The sequence below is a fragment of the Rana temporaria genome, assembly GCF_905171775.1.
Source record: "Rana temporaria chromosome 4 unlocalized genomic scaffold, aRanTem1.1 chr4a, whole genome shotgun sequence".
Taxonomy (NCBI): Eukaryota; Metazoa; Chordata; class Amphibia; order Anura; family Ranidae; genus Rana; species Rana temporaria.
Window position 1 is genome coordinate 232,501 of NW_024404432.1, and position 12,957 is coordinate 245,457.

General features: G+C 42.8%; 2 protein-coding genes across 4 annotated transcripts in view; one reads left to right on the forward strand and one right to left on the reverse strand.

Moving 5' to 3' along the window:
* The window catches only part of LOC120921720 (putative nuclease HARBI1), a 7,870-nt gene extending 2,448 nt beyond the window's left edge, over positions 1-5,422 (forward strand). Inside the window, exons 2-5 of one of the 2 annotated variants that reach the window (XM_040334258.1) lie at positions 86-812; positions 3,225-3,592; positions 3,678-3,746; positions 5,027-5,422. In XM_040334258.1, the coding sequence (XP_040190192.1) occupies positions 95-812; positions 3,225-3,592; positions 3,678-3,704 (1,113 nt within the window). In that variant the 5' untranslated portion in view covers positions 86-94 and the 3' untranslated portion in view covers positions 3,705-3,746; positions 5,027-5,422. Of the gene's footprint in view, positions 813-3,224; positions 3,593-3,677; positions 3,747-5,026 lie in introns of both variants that reach the window. The other variant, XM_040334259.1, reaches the window with a different exon arrangement.
* Positions 5,423-6,018: 596 nt separating this feature from the next.
* On the reverse strand, positions 6,019-11,953 carry LOC120921728 (myb-related transcription factor, partner of profilin-like). 2 transcript variants are annotated; one of them, XM_040334265.1, is made up of 6 exons: positions 11,382-11,953; positions 11,194-11,292; positions 7,796-7,849; positions 6,712-6,765; positions 6,572-6,631; positions 6,019-6,486 (listed from the first exon to the last, which is right to left on the reverse strand). In XM_040334265.1, exons 1-6 carry the CDS (start codon positions 11,773-11,775, stop codon positions 6,098-6,100), a joined length of 1,050 nt encoding a protein of 349 aa, XP_040190199.1. In that variant the 5' UTR covers positions 11,776-11,953; the 3' UTR covers positions 6,019-6,097. The 2 variants fall into 2 exon arrangements, with proteins under 2 accessions (XP_040190199.1, XP_040190198.1); XM_040334264.1 differs by having other exon boundaries at positions 6,572-6,634.
* Between the last annotated feature and the right edge of the window lie 1,004 nt (positions 11,954-12,957).

The window sequence follows — 12,957 nt, forward strand, 5'->3', positions numbered from 1 at the left end:
CATACACACACACACACACAATTGTATATAGTTAAAGTTATTAACATTTATAAACCTACTATTTTTTTAAAATGATTTATTTCAGATATTTGAGATGGAGGTGGAAGATATAACCCTTACAGCCATAACAGCTGTTGCAGCGGCAGCTGTGTATGTAGCCCAGGATAGAATCAGAAACGTTAGACGCAGACAGCCTGGTGTCTTCAGAAAACGTACCATCTTGGATGACCTGTCCGAAATGGACATTGAGGAGATGTTTAGGCTGAATCGCCAGGGGGTCATGGAGGTGTACCAACTAATAGCCGATGACATAGAACCACTGTCAGCGCGAAACTACGCCATTCCAGCCATGGTCAGGCTATTGGCGGTTTTAAACTTTTTAGCCACAGGAAATTTCCAACCCTCCTGTGCTCGGCTAATTGGAATAAGTCGTCCCAGTCTCTCTAGGTTCCTGAAACCTGTTCTGAAATCAATTAAGAAACATATGGCGAAGTACATCCATTTCCCTGCAACCATGGAAGAGTGGCAAGAGTTGAAGGTCGGATTTTTTCGACAAGGAGGGATGCCTAATTGCCTGGGAGCCATAGATTGTACTCATATTGCGCTGATACCACCACACAATAGGGAGGAGCAGTTTCGCAATAGGAAATGCTACCATTCCTTAAATGTGCAAGTTGTGGTGGACTCCCACCAGCGCATTATGAGTATCAGATCTGGGTTTCCCGGAAGTTGCCACGACAGCCATATCCTGCGGCAGTCAGCTCTCTTTGATCGATTTGAACAAGGAAACATGCCTGAGGGCTGGCTGGTGGGTAAGTAAACGTAATTTTATGTATACATAATTGAAATATATTTATATATTTAATTTAGAATATTTATTAAAGTGACACATTTTTTTATTTTTTATCTTGCATTATCTTCACTGTGAATTGAAGAAGGTACGATGGGTTGTGCAGATGATTTTTATCTTCTTAAAGTGTATTTCAACTCAAATGTGGAACTTCCGCTTATCTGTCTCCTTTCTTGTTTTTGAAAGGTCCAGTTCCACACTTCTTGTAGACCGGCCGCTGCCAAGTCTTCTGGAAGTTCGTCCCCTTCTCTTACCTCCGCCGCCGTACCAATAAAAAGAGCGCAGAGCACTTTGCGCATCCACATTAGGGAACCGGCTGTCAAGCCGAAAGTCTCCACTGCTGTGTTCCCTTACCAGGAATGGACGCGGCTGCACCAGACAGCCAATCCAAACATCGGTTGCGGTGCTGACATCGCAGGCTCCCTGGACAGTTAAGTGTCTATATTCTAAAAGTCAGATGCTGCAGTATTTGTAGCTACTGAATTTAAATTTTTCGTCGGGGTGCTGGACCTCCTCTTCAAGCACCGTACACATGGGCCAAATGTTGTGAGACATCTGCCAGTTAAAAAATAATCAGCCCGTGTATATGACAACCTGTCTGACAGAGGACAGCCGTTTGGCCGACTTCTGTCTGACAAGCATGCTTGAGAACCGGCAGCCAAACCGATTACAAAATAGTACTCTCAGCCAATTGTGGAGAGCACTGATGGGGGGGCATTCCACCTGTCAGAACACAACAGCTCAGCGGGGGAGAGCACAGTAATAATTTTGGTCAGTTAGTACAGTGGCTACGACAGAAACTGTTGGTAAAAGTCATGTGTTTAACAGTCTTTATTCACATCACAGCATACATTTGTGAACGTGAACTAAGCGTGGGTAGTCAATGACATTGTTTATTTTCTACTGTTGAGTCATTTAGTTTTCTGTGTGGAGGAGTAGAGATGAGGTTTTCCACTTCTCCTCACAGATCCTTGAGATAGAGATTGGCAGTGACAGCAATGCAAAGGGACATTCTACGTAGGAATGGAGAAAATTTACTGTCATGATTCTTGCTCCCTTCTCTGGCTCAGAGTTTGCCGTAGCAGGGAGACAAGGCAGGAAAACTTTACAAATGTGAACAGTGACCAGGTTGAAAATCTTTTACTATACCACTGTCAGTGTTCTTTTCTATTTCTCTTGGACACAAGCTTCTAACTGATACTTTTAGGCTCCATTCACATCTAGGCAGACAAATTCGCGGCGTTTTGTCCCGCAAATTGCGGCGACAAATATCGGCTTTTTGTACCTCGATTTGCGGCGACAAAACGCCGCGATTGTCCGCCTAGATGTGACCCAAGATTGTCCCTCTATGGAGATGGTTCCCATCTCCTATGCCGAACGCCGAAAGTCGCCTGAAAAAAAGGTCCGGGACCTTTTTTCAGGCGGCAGGCGTTCGGCGTGGAGATGTGAACCATCTCCATAGAGGACAATGTGTTTTCATCCCTCTGGCGGCAGCGGCGTCACACTATAGGCGACAAAATGCCTAGGTGTGAATGGGGGCTTACAGTGACTCAAGTGAAATGTACTTTAACAAAAGCTGTAGTGTTGCAGTTGGCCACACATGCTTAGGCTGACTTTCTAAGTCCTAAATGCTAGATGAGAATGATTCTAAATACTACTAGATAATTGGTAGGAGGCATACATCGGTAGACAGAGTTGTAAGCATTCTTGAAAAAAATAATTAACAAACATGTTATACATACCTGGTATGTTTAATGATCTTACACAGAGCAGTACCTCCAATCCTCCTCTTCTTGGGTCCCTCACTGGCGCTCCTGGCCCCTCCCTTTTGCCAAGTGACACCACAACAAAAAGCTTCATACTAAGGCACCCAGGCATGCTCGCTCTTGAGCCGCTGCTCTGTCTGTCCATGCACACACAGAGCTGTGGCTGAGCTATTATACCCCCTCTCTCTCAACATTGGCTCACAGGTTGTGATTGACTAACGACTCTTGCTACTGTCTCAAGCAAGGAAGAGTAAGAGGCTCTCATGCAAATCGCTGGATCACAATGGTTATCAGGTAAGTATGGGCGTGGGCAGTTACACACAGAATGTTTTTTACCTTGATGCATAGAATGCATCATGGTAAAAAACCTTGTGCCTTTAGAAACACTTTAAAGATTTTGACTACTATATCATCATTATTATCCAATGCTGTTTGATGGGCAAATAGAGCACTAATCACGGTAGTAAAAAAAATAATAGACAGAAGCATTGAAAACAAATTAAATAAATTTCATTAGAATTGTATAAATATATGATTGCCTAAAAAATGTATTAGTATATATTAAAATAATTTTAATTTATTAATAAATTTTTATGTTTATTCTATAGGAGACGCAGGATATGGCTGTAGGTCATGGTTGCTGACGCCTCTGTCGAATCCTCAGACCGCAGCCGAGGTTAGATATAATAGTGTACATATACGCACCCGCTCAGTTATTGAGAGGACTTTCGGAATGTGGAAATCAACATTCCGATGCCTCTCAAAAACTGGCGGGTTTTTGCAGCACTCTCCGGAACTGGTGTCCGATATCATTATTGTTTGTGCAATTCTACATAATATTGCTCTTGCAAGCAATGTAGACTTGCACATCAATAATGATCTGCCACCAGAAATACCGGCCCTCCCGGCTGCCTCTGAGGATTCCTCAGAGCAAGGAAATTTGATTCGTCAGAGTCTTATTCAGAACTATTTCAGGGTAAATTTTTTATTTTTTGGAGAATTTCACTTATGTTTTATTGTTATGCACAATATGTTTTAACCTTCATTTTAATTCTTTTCAGACCCGAGAAACTGGGACGACTCATTAGTGTAACGTTTCTGATTCTATCCTGAGTCTCATCATTGTATATGTAAGTAAAAAAAAAAAATAGCTTCTACTAAAATGTTAATATATGGAAATCAACAGCTTCCTGCTCGGTGTTGAATTAATAACTGTGTGAAAAGAAAACAATTATTGCTCATTTCTAGTACCATGAAGGGTGGGGGAGACAAGTAGTATAGGCATAGGTGCTGCATCCACCTAGGTAAGTATAAACTACTCATGTATTTTTGTAAAAGTGTGAGTACTTTACCTACCATGTATGACTTTCACCTATAGTAAGGATAACCTATAGGCACAGTAAATATCTCATAAACGTGCAACGTTTAGGAGCTATTTACTATCAATGCAGCCTGTGACGTCACCAGTGCATGCTCTGTCAATGAATGGCATACCTTTGCCATTCCTCCAGAGCTGTGCCACAAACAGCTACTCACAAGTGCATGCACGTGAGTGACATCATAACCAGCTTGTCCAATCAGATGCCCGTAGTCCCTGGACATGGAAGGAAGACCGGGAGAACATGGAAACCCCTGCAGTGGCGAGATCGCAAGGCAAGAGTTTTCTTTTCTTCAGGTAAGTATGTCATAATGTGCTAGTATTTGATGTATGGACTTACAGTCTCCAATGATTCTGATTGAGAAATTAGTGATTTCCATTTATGTTATTTCTCAATTCTAAGGATTATTTAGCCTGCAGGGGACAGTTGCAGCATCTTATCAAACTAAAAAAGAATTTACTTACATTTTTTTTTTAATTGAAAGCATATCTGAAAGTCGAAAAAAATGTTTTTTAAACAAACATGTCGTACTCACCTCACCACCTGTGTAGTTTGTTTTCACAGAGTGACCCCTATCCTCCTCTGGTGGGTTCCTCAACTGCGCTCCTGGCTCCTCCTCTTCTCAATTGCCAGGTTTGAGACCCACTCTCCTTTGGGGCACTCGTGCAGGCATGCTCCGTGTCCTGCTGCTGCGTCTATTCACACAGACAGCAGGACTCGGACTGGCCCCATGTCTCGAGTATCATTTGATTTGATTGACAGCAGCGGGAGCCAATGGCTACACTGCTATCAATCTATGCAATCAGGAATCGCCACACAGGCTGGAGCTGGTGTGCTCGTCCTCGTCGCTGGAAAGTCCGGGTTCAGGTAAGTAAAATGGGGGCACTGCTGCATTACAGGAGGTTTTTAAACTTAATGCATACAATGCATTAAGGTAAATAACATTGAGGGTTTACAAACCCTTTAATAAAAAAAATAAAAAATTATCCTTTATGCTAAGATGTAAACAATTTTTTTTATTTTTTTTACAGAGTTACCAGTATTTGGAGTCTTCGAAGCTATCCTATTTTTGAAGACTGAAGCAGGACAGAGATGATTCTGCCCATTGTCCTCATGCACACCTGTGACATCTGACTGTTTGCAAAAAAGGCACCCTAATAGCATACTATCATCACCCAGTTTTCAGGCTCCTACACAACTCTCTGTTTAACCTATCAAAGACAGTGTTTTTAACTACGTATTAATTTGCTGTCCATTGGTACCCGGTTATTGCCTATATGTGCAAGTTTTTCTAAAAATCAAGGTCCAAAAAGTACTGCTGTTATGAAGGCCAAGGGCATTGAAACCAAATGTTGCTTTAATTTTGATTGTTCTACTGTTCACTCTCTTTGCATTTACTAAAATTCAATAAAAAATGTACAAAAACACACACTGGGTTTGTGATAAAAAAAAAGTTTTATGAAAAATATATTAAATTTTAAACAAACAAAACAAGTATAGGTCTTTTTACTAGTCCCCTATATTATTAACATAGACAAGGGGGAGCAACATGGATGACCAACAAAAAACAGTATTTAAATGGGTTGCTAAGGTATAATTTTTTACCCCCAAAATAGCTTCCTTTACCTTAGTGCAGTCCTCCTTCACTTACCTCATCCTTCCATTTTGCTTTTAAATGTCATTATTTCTTCTGAGAAATGCTCACTTCATGTTCTTCTGTCTGTAACTCCACACAGTAATGTAAGGCTTTCTTCCTGGTGTGGAGAAACCTGTTGAGGGGGGAGGGGGCGAGCAGGCAAGTCAGGACACTCTCTACTTTGCAGATAGAGAAAGGAGCTGTGATAGTGGGCGTCCTGACCCTCCTGCTCGCCCCTTCCCCCCTCAAGAGGCTTTCTCCACACCAGGGAGAAAGCCTCTCATTACTGTGTGTAGTTACAGACAGAAGAACAGGAAGTGAGGATTCCTCAGAAGAAAAAAAGACATTTAATAGCAAAATGGAAGGATGAGGTAAGTGAAGGAGGACTGCACTAAGGTAAAGGAAGCTATTTAGGGTAAACAAACCCTCGATGCCTTCAAATATTCAAGGGATCCCTACCATAGTTTCAATCATCCATTCGGGCCAGTTGTTGGGGTGGTAGCGTCATATGGCCAACCAGATGCATAAGAGCAAGGGACATTTTTTTATGCTCTTCTAGCATCTCTTTGAAAATTATTTGCTGCTGCAAAACTGCCGTAGTAAGACGCTCCATGTTTTCATTGGACCGCCTCATTTCTCCAACAATGGAGGTCAAAATCGAATCTTGGGTAGTTTGTCTATCCCTTAAACCTTCCCTTAATGAATGTAATGTTTGCTCTAACTGAACAGAGGCATTACCAGCTGCCTCTACTCTGTCAGCTATCAATTGCCGCCTTCTCCTTCCTCTTGGAACCCGTATAGGGCCAGAAGACGAATTAATAGCTGGTGCGACTTCCACCCTTTCTTCTTCTTGATCTGCAAATTAATAAATAAAAAAACGATTCTTACTATGAAATATGAAAAAAAAATAAAGAAAATTCTGGGTGTTTTGTATATTTACTTGTTAGAGGTACAGCATCCACTGCTCCATCATTATTGTGGGTTACATTTTCCAGCTGATCTGCTTGAGAAAGGAATAATTTTGTTATTTTTTCAGATTTTTTATAAGGGGGCTACTGATAAATACATCTTTACATTTACCAGGATGTGACGGTCCAGGTTGTGGATCCTCTTCGTTTTGCACTTCTTCAGGAGCTAATTAAGAAAAATAAATGTTAACACTAGTATAAAACTAAAATTTGAATGACATTTTTGTAAAACAGGATATTTATGAAAGAAGAGACCCTAGCAGTTTCTTCAGTCATAGATGCTTCCTCCTCCCTGTCAGCCATCGTGTGCTCAATGATCCATGCCTGCATGGCTCAACGTATATTTACAGCCCCGATCTATGTGGGTGAGATGGGACTACAAACCACATGCTCGTGAGTGACATTGCTGCAGACAAGACTGGGCGAAGATCGAAGCCCCTGGCACCTGCCAGATTAATTACAATGCAGCTCTGGAGGATTCAGTGTGACAGGTAAATCTGCTATATTCTGCGAATATCCCGTGCATATTAGTCCAGTAGACACCCTGGTGGGGTCCTAAAAAGAACATGTGATAGTGGACTTTAGTACCAATTAATACATCTTCATATAGTAACATAGTAAAGTTTAAAGTGGTGGTTCTCCCTAAAAACGACTTCCCCCTATTACACTGCCCCCCCGCATTACAATAGGATTATGCCTTTAATTTTTTTTTTGCTGCTGTACATACCTGGGTACAGCTATTCACCCGTGTCCTCCTGGTTGCGAGTCCCGCGGGAGTGGGCGTTCCTAACATGGCTGTGATTGACGTTTTGACTAAAAAACGAGCTCCCCCCGTCGCGTAAGCCGCGTCACGACTGGCGGAAGGAGCCGAACGGCGAGTCGGCGCTATACTGCGCCTGCGCATCGCTGTTCGGCTTCTTTCGCCAGTCTGACGTGGCTTACGCGACGGGGGGGAGCTAATTTTTTTGTCAAAACGTCAATCACCGCCATGTTAGGAACGCCCACTCCCGCGGGACTCGCAACCCGGAGGACACGGGTGAATAGCTGTACCCAGGTATGTACAGCAGCAAAAAAAAATTAAAGGCATAATCCTATTGTAATGCGGGGGGGCAGTGTAATAGGGGAAAGTCGTTTTTAGGGTGAACCACCGCTTTAAATAAGTTTCAGCCTTCGACAAAAGGGTGTTTTCAACTTACCACACAGGTTTGAATCCTCCATCACTTCATACTCCACCAAAATTTGAGTGCTATCTGAAAAAATATAATAATAATAATTTCTTTAGGATGAATATTATACATAATATCTACAGTTGTGCTATGATAATTATTATCTAAATTTTTTCTGCAATGCGCAGTGCGAATGCATCGCACATATGTGAACCAGCCTCATTGAAAACAATGTATTTAGAAATGTTCTGCGTATTGGATGCGGTTTAAGCCGCACTCAATTTGCATAAGTGTGAATCCGGCCTTACTGATGAGGATTGAAGTTATGGTCAATGATAGGTGTCACTAATGGAGACTAATAGGCAGCACTGAAGGGCGCTGATAGGCACTGATGATGAGGCATTAATAGGCAGCAGTGATTGGTAGCACTGATGAGGAGGCACTGATGGGCACTGTTTTTAATGGCTCTCCTCTCCGAACATTGTGTCAGCATAAGCAAAGTACTGTCGATAACCGTAAAATGTGGTTACATCGTGATCAGATGTGATTGGACACAGCTGATCATGATCACTTGGTAAAGGGACGCTATGATTAAGCCTTTACCCCAATCTTTCCACAAAACATATTGTTCACATAGCGCACTGGGTAAGCTCCGCAGTGGGCGTGCGGTTCTGGGAGGATAGATGCCCTCATATAATAAGACCTAACATGTGTAGTGTGAATGCAAATACATATGTGTGCCGAACATTTGCATTTCATCATTCCACATGAGTTGTGTAGGTGTGGGTGGGGGGGGGGGGGGGGGTTTGAGAGCATTTTATTAAGTAAGTATTACTAGTTTTAAAAAAAAAAAAATGTTTTTAGTAATAATTAAATGCTATCAAAATAGATGAAAAACATCATGTTTGATATAACAATGGCATTGATTGGTACTCTTAATGTAGAGATCTGACTTCAAAAACCTCTAATCAAACCGTGGACTTTTTCCACCAACTGTATGACCCCTTTCACAAGGGCGCCTCTGTCTAACCAACTCCACTTGCTACGCTGATCCCTGCTGAGCAGGCGGATGACAGGTCCGTCTAAACTTTGGCCCCTTTCACACTGGGGCGGGAGCCACGGTGGCGGTATAGCGCTGCTAAAAATAGCGGGGCTATACCGCCAGAATTGCTGTGGGAATCGGACACTAGCGGTGCGGTATTAACCCCTGCTAGCGACCGATATAGGGTTAAAACCGCCCGCAATGCGCCTCTATAGAGGCGCATTGCGGGCGGTATTGACGCGGATTCACATTGTTTTAAATGGGAAGGAGCGGTGAAGGAGCGGTATACACGCCACTCCTCTCACCGCTACAAAGATGCTGCTGACAGGAGATTTTTTTCAATTCCGCCAGAGCAACGCCTCAGTGTGAAAGCCCTCGGGCTTTTACATTGAGTAGGCAGTGAAGGAGTTTTTCAGGCGGTATAGCAGCGCTATTTTTAGTGCTGTACCGCCTGAAAAACTCCTCAGTGTGAAAGGGGTCTTACTGAGCAGAGCGGAGACACACTCAGTCCCGCTCTCCTCTATGCTGGAAACATAACACCAGTACGTTTTCATCTGATATTTGATTTGCAAGATGGATGAAAAATGGACCAACATATACTTCTGAATTGTGCTGACAGGAATCGATCACGGCGGTTGCCAGAGGTCAACTCACTGCTGACATATGCTGCTCTATAGGGGTGAATGGAGGGTCCAATCAGGTATGCGTGAAAACTGGCAGGTGGACCTCATTGGACAGCCTGTGTGAAAGGCCCCTAAAATTAATACAGTCGCTGTATAGTTGTTCAGATTACTTTTGCATAAATAGGAATCACCTGCGCAATATTCATACCAGAATCATGGCTGTATCAACAACCATGATTCCGGTATATACACCGCAAAACTAGGCTATTTATATACCTCTGGTGCAGTGGCGGATGGTGCTCAATTTTTTTTTGGGGGGGGGGGGGGGGGGTGCAAACAAACTGAAAAAAAAAACATCAATTGCAGCCACTGTGCCCATCAAACGCAGCTACTGTGCCATCAAATGGAGCCACTGTACACATAAATTGCAGCAACTGTGCCATCAAACACAGGTACTGTACCCATCAATTGCTGCCAGTGTGCCCATCAATTTATGCTACTGTGCCACATCAATTGTTGCCCCAGTGTGCATCCCCCGCCTGACACCTGTTTCGGGTCACGGCACTGTCCTCCATGCTACAAGTCCTCATGTCTTCTCCTGTCCTCTTCCCGCCCTTTGCTATTATTGGATGCCTGATAAATGTCCAATCACAGCACCTGTCACTTCATGCCAATTAGGTGACAGTTAACCAGGCCCGAGCACCTGATTGGCTGAGAGGCGGATCAGTGTTAAGAAAGCGATTTATTTGCTTCACCAACACAACACTAAGTAAACAGCGAACGCACAGAATTGCGCCCGCTGTTTACCATTTTGGAAGCCTATTATAGCCCACGGCTTTAATCAGGCGCTTTCAAAAACACCCCCACCACCAGTGGCGGCCCGTCCATAGGGGGCGCCTGATAGGCTTTCCGAGTACAGCCCTCCTCTCCCGGAAGGTCTATCCTCGGAACGTACGGGGGGGTGCGTTCCTTGGATAAGACAGATGGCTGTCTCAGCCAATCAGGTTCCCAGATTCTGGTTATCGGTAACCTGATTGGCTGAAGCGTCACCAAGGCGGGAGAAGACATCGAGGGACGTGGAAGCAGAAAGGTAAGTGCATTTTACAGGGCACAGAGGCGACAAAGGGCACAGAGGCATCAATGGGTACAGTGGTGACAAAGGGCACAGTGGTGACAATGGGCACAGTGGCAACAATTAAAGGGCACAGTGACATGCACAATGGCAACAATGGGCACAGTGGCAACAATTAAAAGGGCACAGTGACATGCACAGTGGCATCAATGGGCACAGTGGCAACAATTAAAGGGCACAGTGACATGCACAGTGACAACAATGGGCACAGTGGCGACAATTGGCACAGTGGCTGCATTTGATGGCATGGCACAGTGGAGACAAGTGATGGCACAGTGGCTGCGTTTGATGGCATGGCACAGTGGTGACAATTGATGGCACAGTGGCTGCATTTGATAGGCACAGTGAGGCTGCAATTTTTTTTTTGCGTTTGCTCCCCCCCAAAAATGTTGAGCACCAGTCGCCACTGCCCACCACTGTAATTCAGATGGCCGGCGCCCGACAAGGGGCGGAACACCTGAATAGGGGGAGGCAGTGGCGACCACAGATAGAATCATGCAATGCACGAATCTATCTATGGTGAGAGAGAGATGACAGGAGAGAGGGGGCGGCACTCCTGCGCCCTTTATGGACCCACCACCACTGCTCCGGTGGTAATTTAAACAATTAAAATTAAGGTATTAATTCTTACCGTCATCAGTAAACAGCATTAGGGTGTGATCTCCCTCTTGCACGGGTTGCACCTCGTGGTCGTTGGCAGTCTCTTCCTCATTTAATGGTTCTTGTAGCACTGCACAATAAAATATATATATATATATATATTTTATAAACTTCATAAATATTTCCCAAAAATGTAATATTTAAATAAAAATTACTTACTATGGGTATCGGAGTCATATTCTCCTGGTACTCCAAGGATGGTATCTGGCCCAAGGCACCCCTTTAATTCCTCCTCGTATATAGTGAAATTCACATCCACTGGTGGGCCTCCTCCTGTGCCTCTTTGGTGCTTTGCAACGGCGGTCATTTTTTTTTTTAGTAGATTTTTTATATCCACCATGCGGCGTTTGCAGGAGCTGATGGTTCGTGCGATATCCCCGGATGCATTTACTTGTTCCACTATGCTACTCCATATAGCATCCTTTTTGGATTGCGACAGCATCTGAGATCTTTGACCATAAAGCCGATCCCAGTTGTTAACAACACGTGACACAAGCACGCAATTTTGTGTGTATGTAAATTTGGCAACCCTCTTTTTTTTCAGACCCTCCATCTTGCTTCCTATCTTATACCCTCAAATGCTTAATAGTTTAACAGTAACTTAACTTAACTGGATTGTACCATTATTAACACATATGGGAGTTTTTGGACACAACATATATATTTGTAAAATGCCTTTTTTTATCAATTCAATTTGATGAGCATTTAAAAAATAAATAAAACCACCTGCTTTGAACTGGTATGATTTAAATAACATTTTCTATATTTTATTTATGTTTTTTATATTTTTTTATTATTTATTTCAAACCTAAGATTTGGTTCAGCTCTTGGACAATTCTAATTTTATTATATGGGGGGTTCTCTTTATTTAAAATGATTTATTTTAATTTTTAATTTAATATTTTTATTGTTATGCTTTTTTTAAATTATTTAGAACTATTTAATATATATATATTTATTGTTTTTATATGAATGGTGCATATCTGCATGACAGATTTCAGAATACACCATTCACATAAATATGCACATGTGTTATGCTTATGTATTAATCATTATAATGTATTACAGTTATGGGGTGTGTGTTTATTGGATAGGGGGATTATAACTTTATTATTAAGTTAATATGTGCAGTGTATATGAAGTGCTTTGTATTTCACTTAGGGGTTCCGAGACTGAAATCTCCCGAGATATCGCGAGATTAGAGAAACAGAAGCCGTTTGGGATTCTCAAAGCATTTGCAGATCACTTCAATTCACAGTGGGAGAAGTGATCTACACTGTATATTAAACTGCCACAAGGGGGCGAACAGATATCACAGAGAAGAGCCGTGAAGTCAGCAGCAGTGAAATATCACTGAATATTAAACGGACACCATAGTGTGGAAATGTAGAATTACCCCGTATATTACAATGAGGAAATTTATGGTCTGTACCACGAGGGGAGTTATTGATGTCAGTAAATGTCGGTTCCAGACATTGGGCCAGATTCACAGAGAGAAACGACGGTGTATCTCCTGATACGCCGTCGTATCTCTGACTTAGGCCGGTCGTATCTATGCGCCTGATTCATAGAATCATTTACGCATAGATATGCCTAAGATCCGACAGGTGTAACTGTGTTACACCGTAGGATCTTAACTGCAATTTAAAAATGGCCGCAGGGGGGCGTTCTCGCTGATTTACGCTGAATAATATGTAAATCAGCGAGATACGCCAATTCACGAACGTACGCGGGC

Coding starts and splice junctions, on each gene's coding strand:
- LOC120921728 (XM_040334264.1), bottom strand. CDS start 11,775: ATGGAGGGTCTGAAAAAAAAGAGGGTTGCCAAATTTACATACACACAA. Junction 6,766..7,795: donor GGAGGATTCAAACCTGTGTG/GTAAGTTGAAAA, acceptor TTTCTTAATTAG/CTCCTGAAGAAGTGCAAAAC. Junction 6,487..6,571: donor GGATGCTGTACCTCTAACAA/GTAAATATACAA, acceptor ATTAATTTGCAG/ATCAAGAAGAAGAAAGGGTG.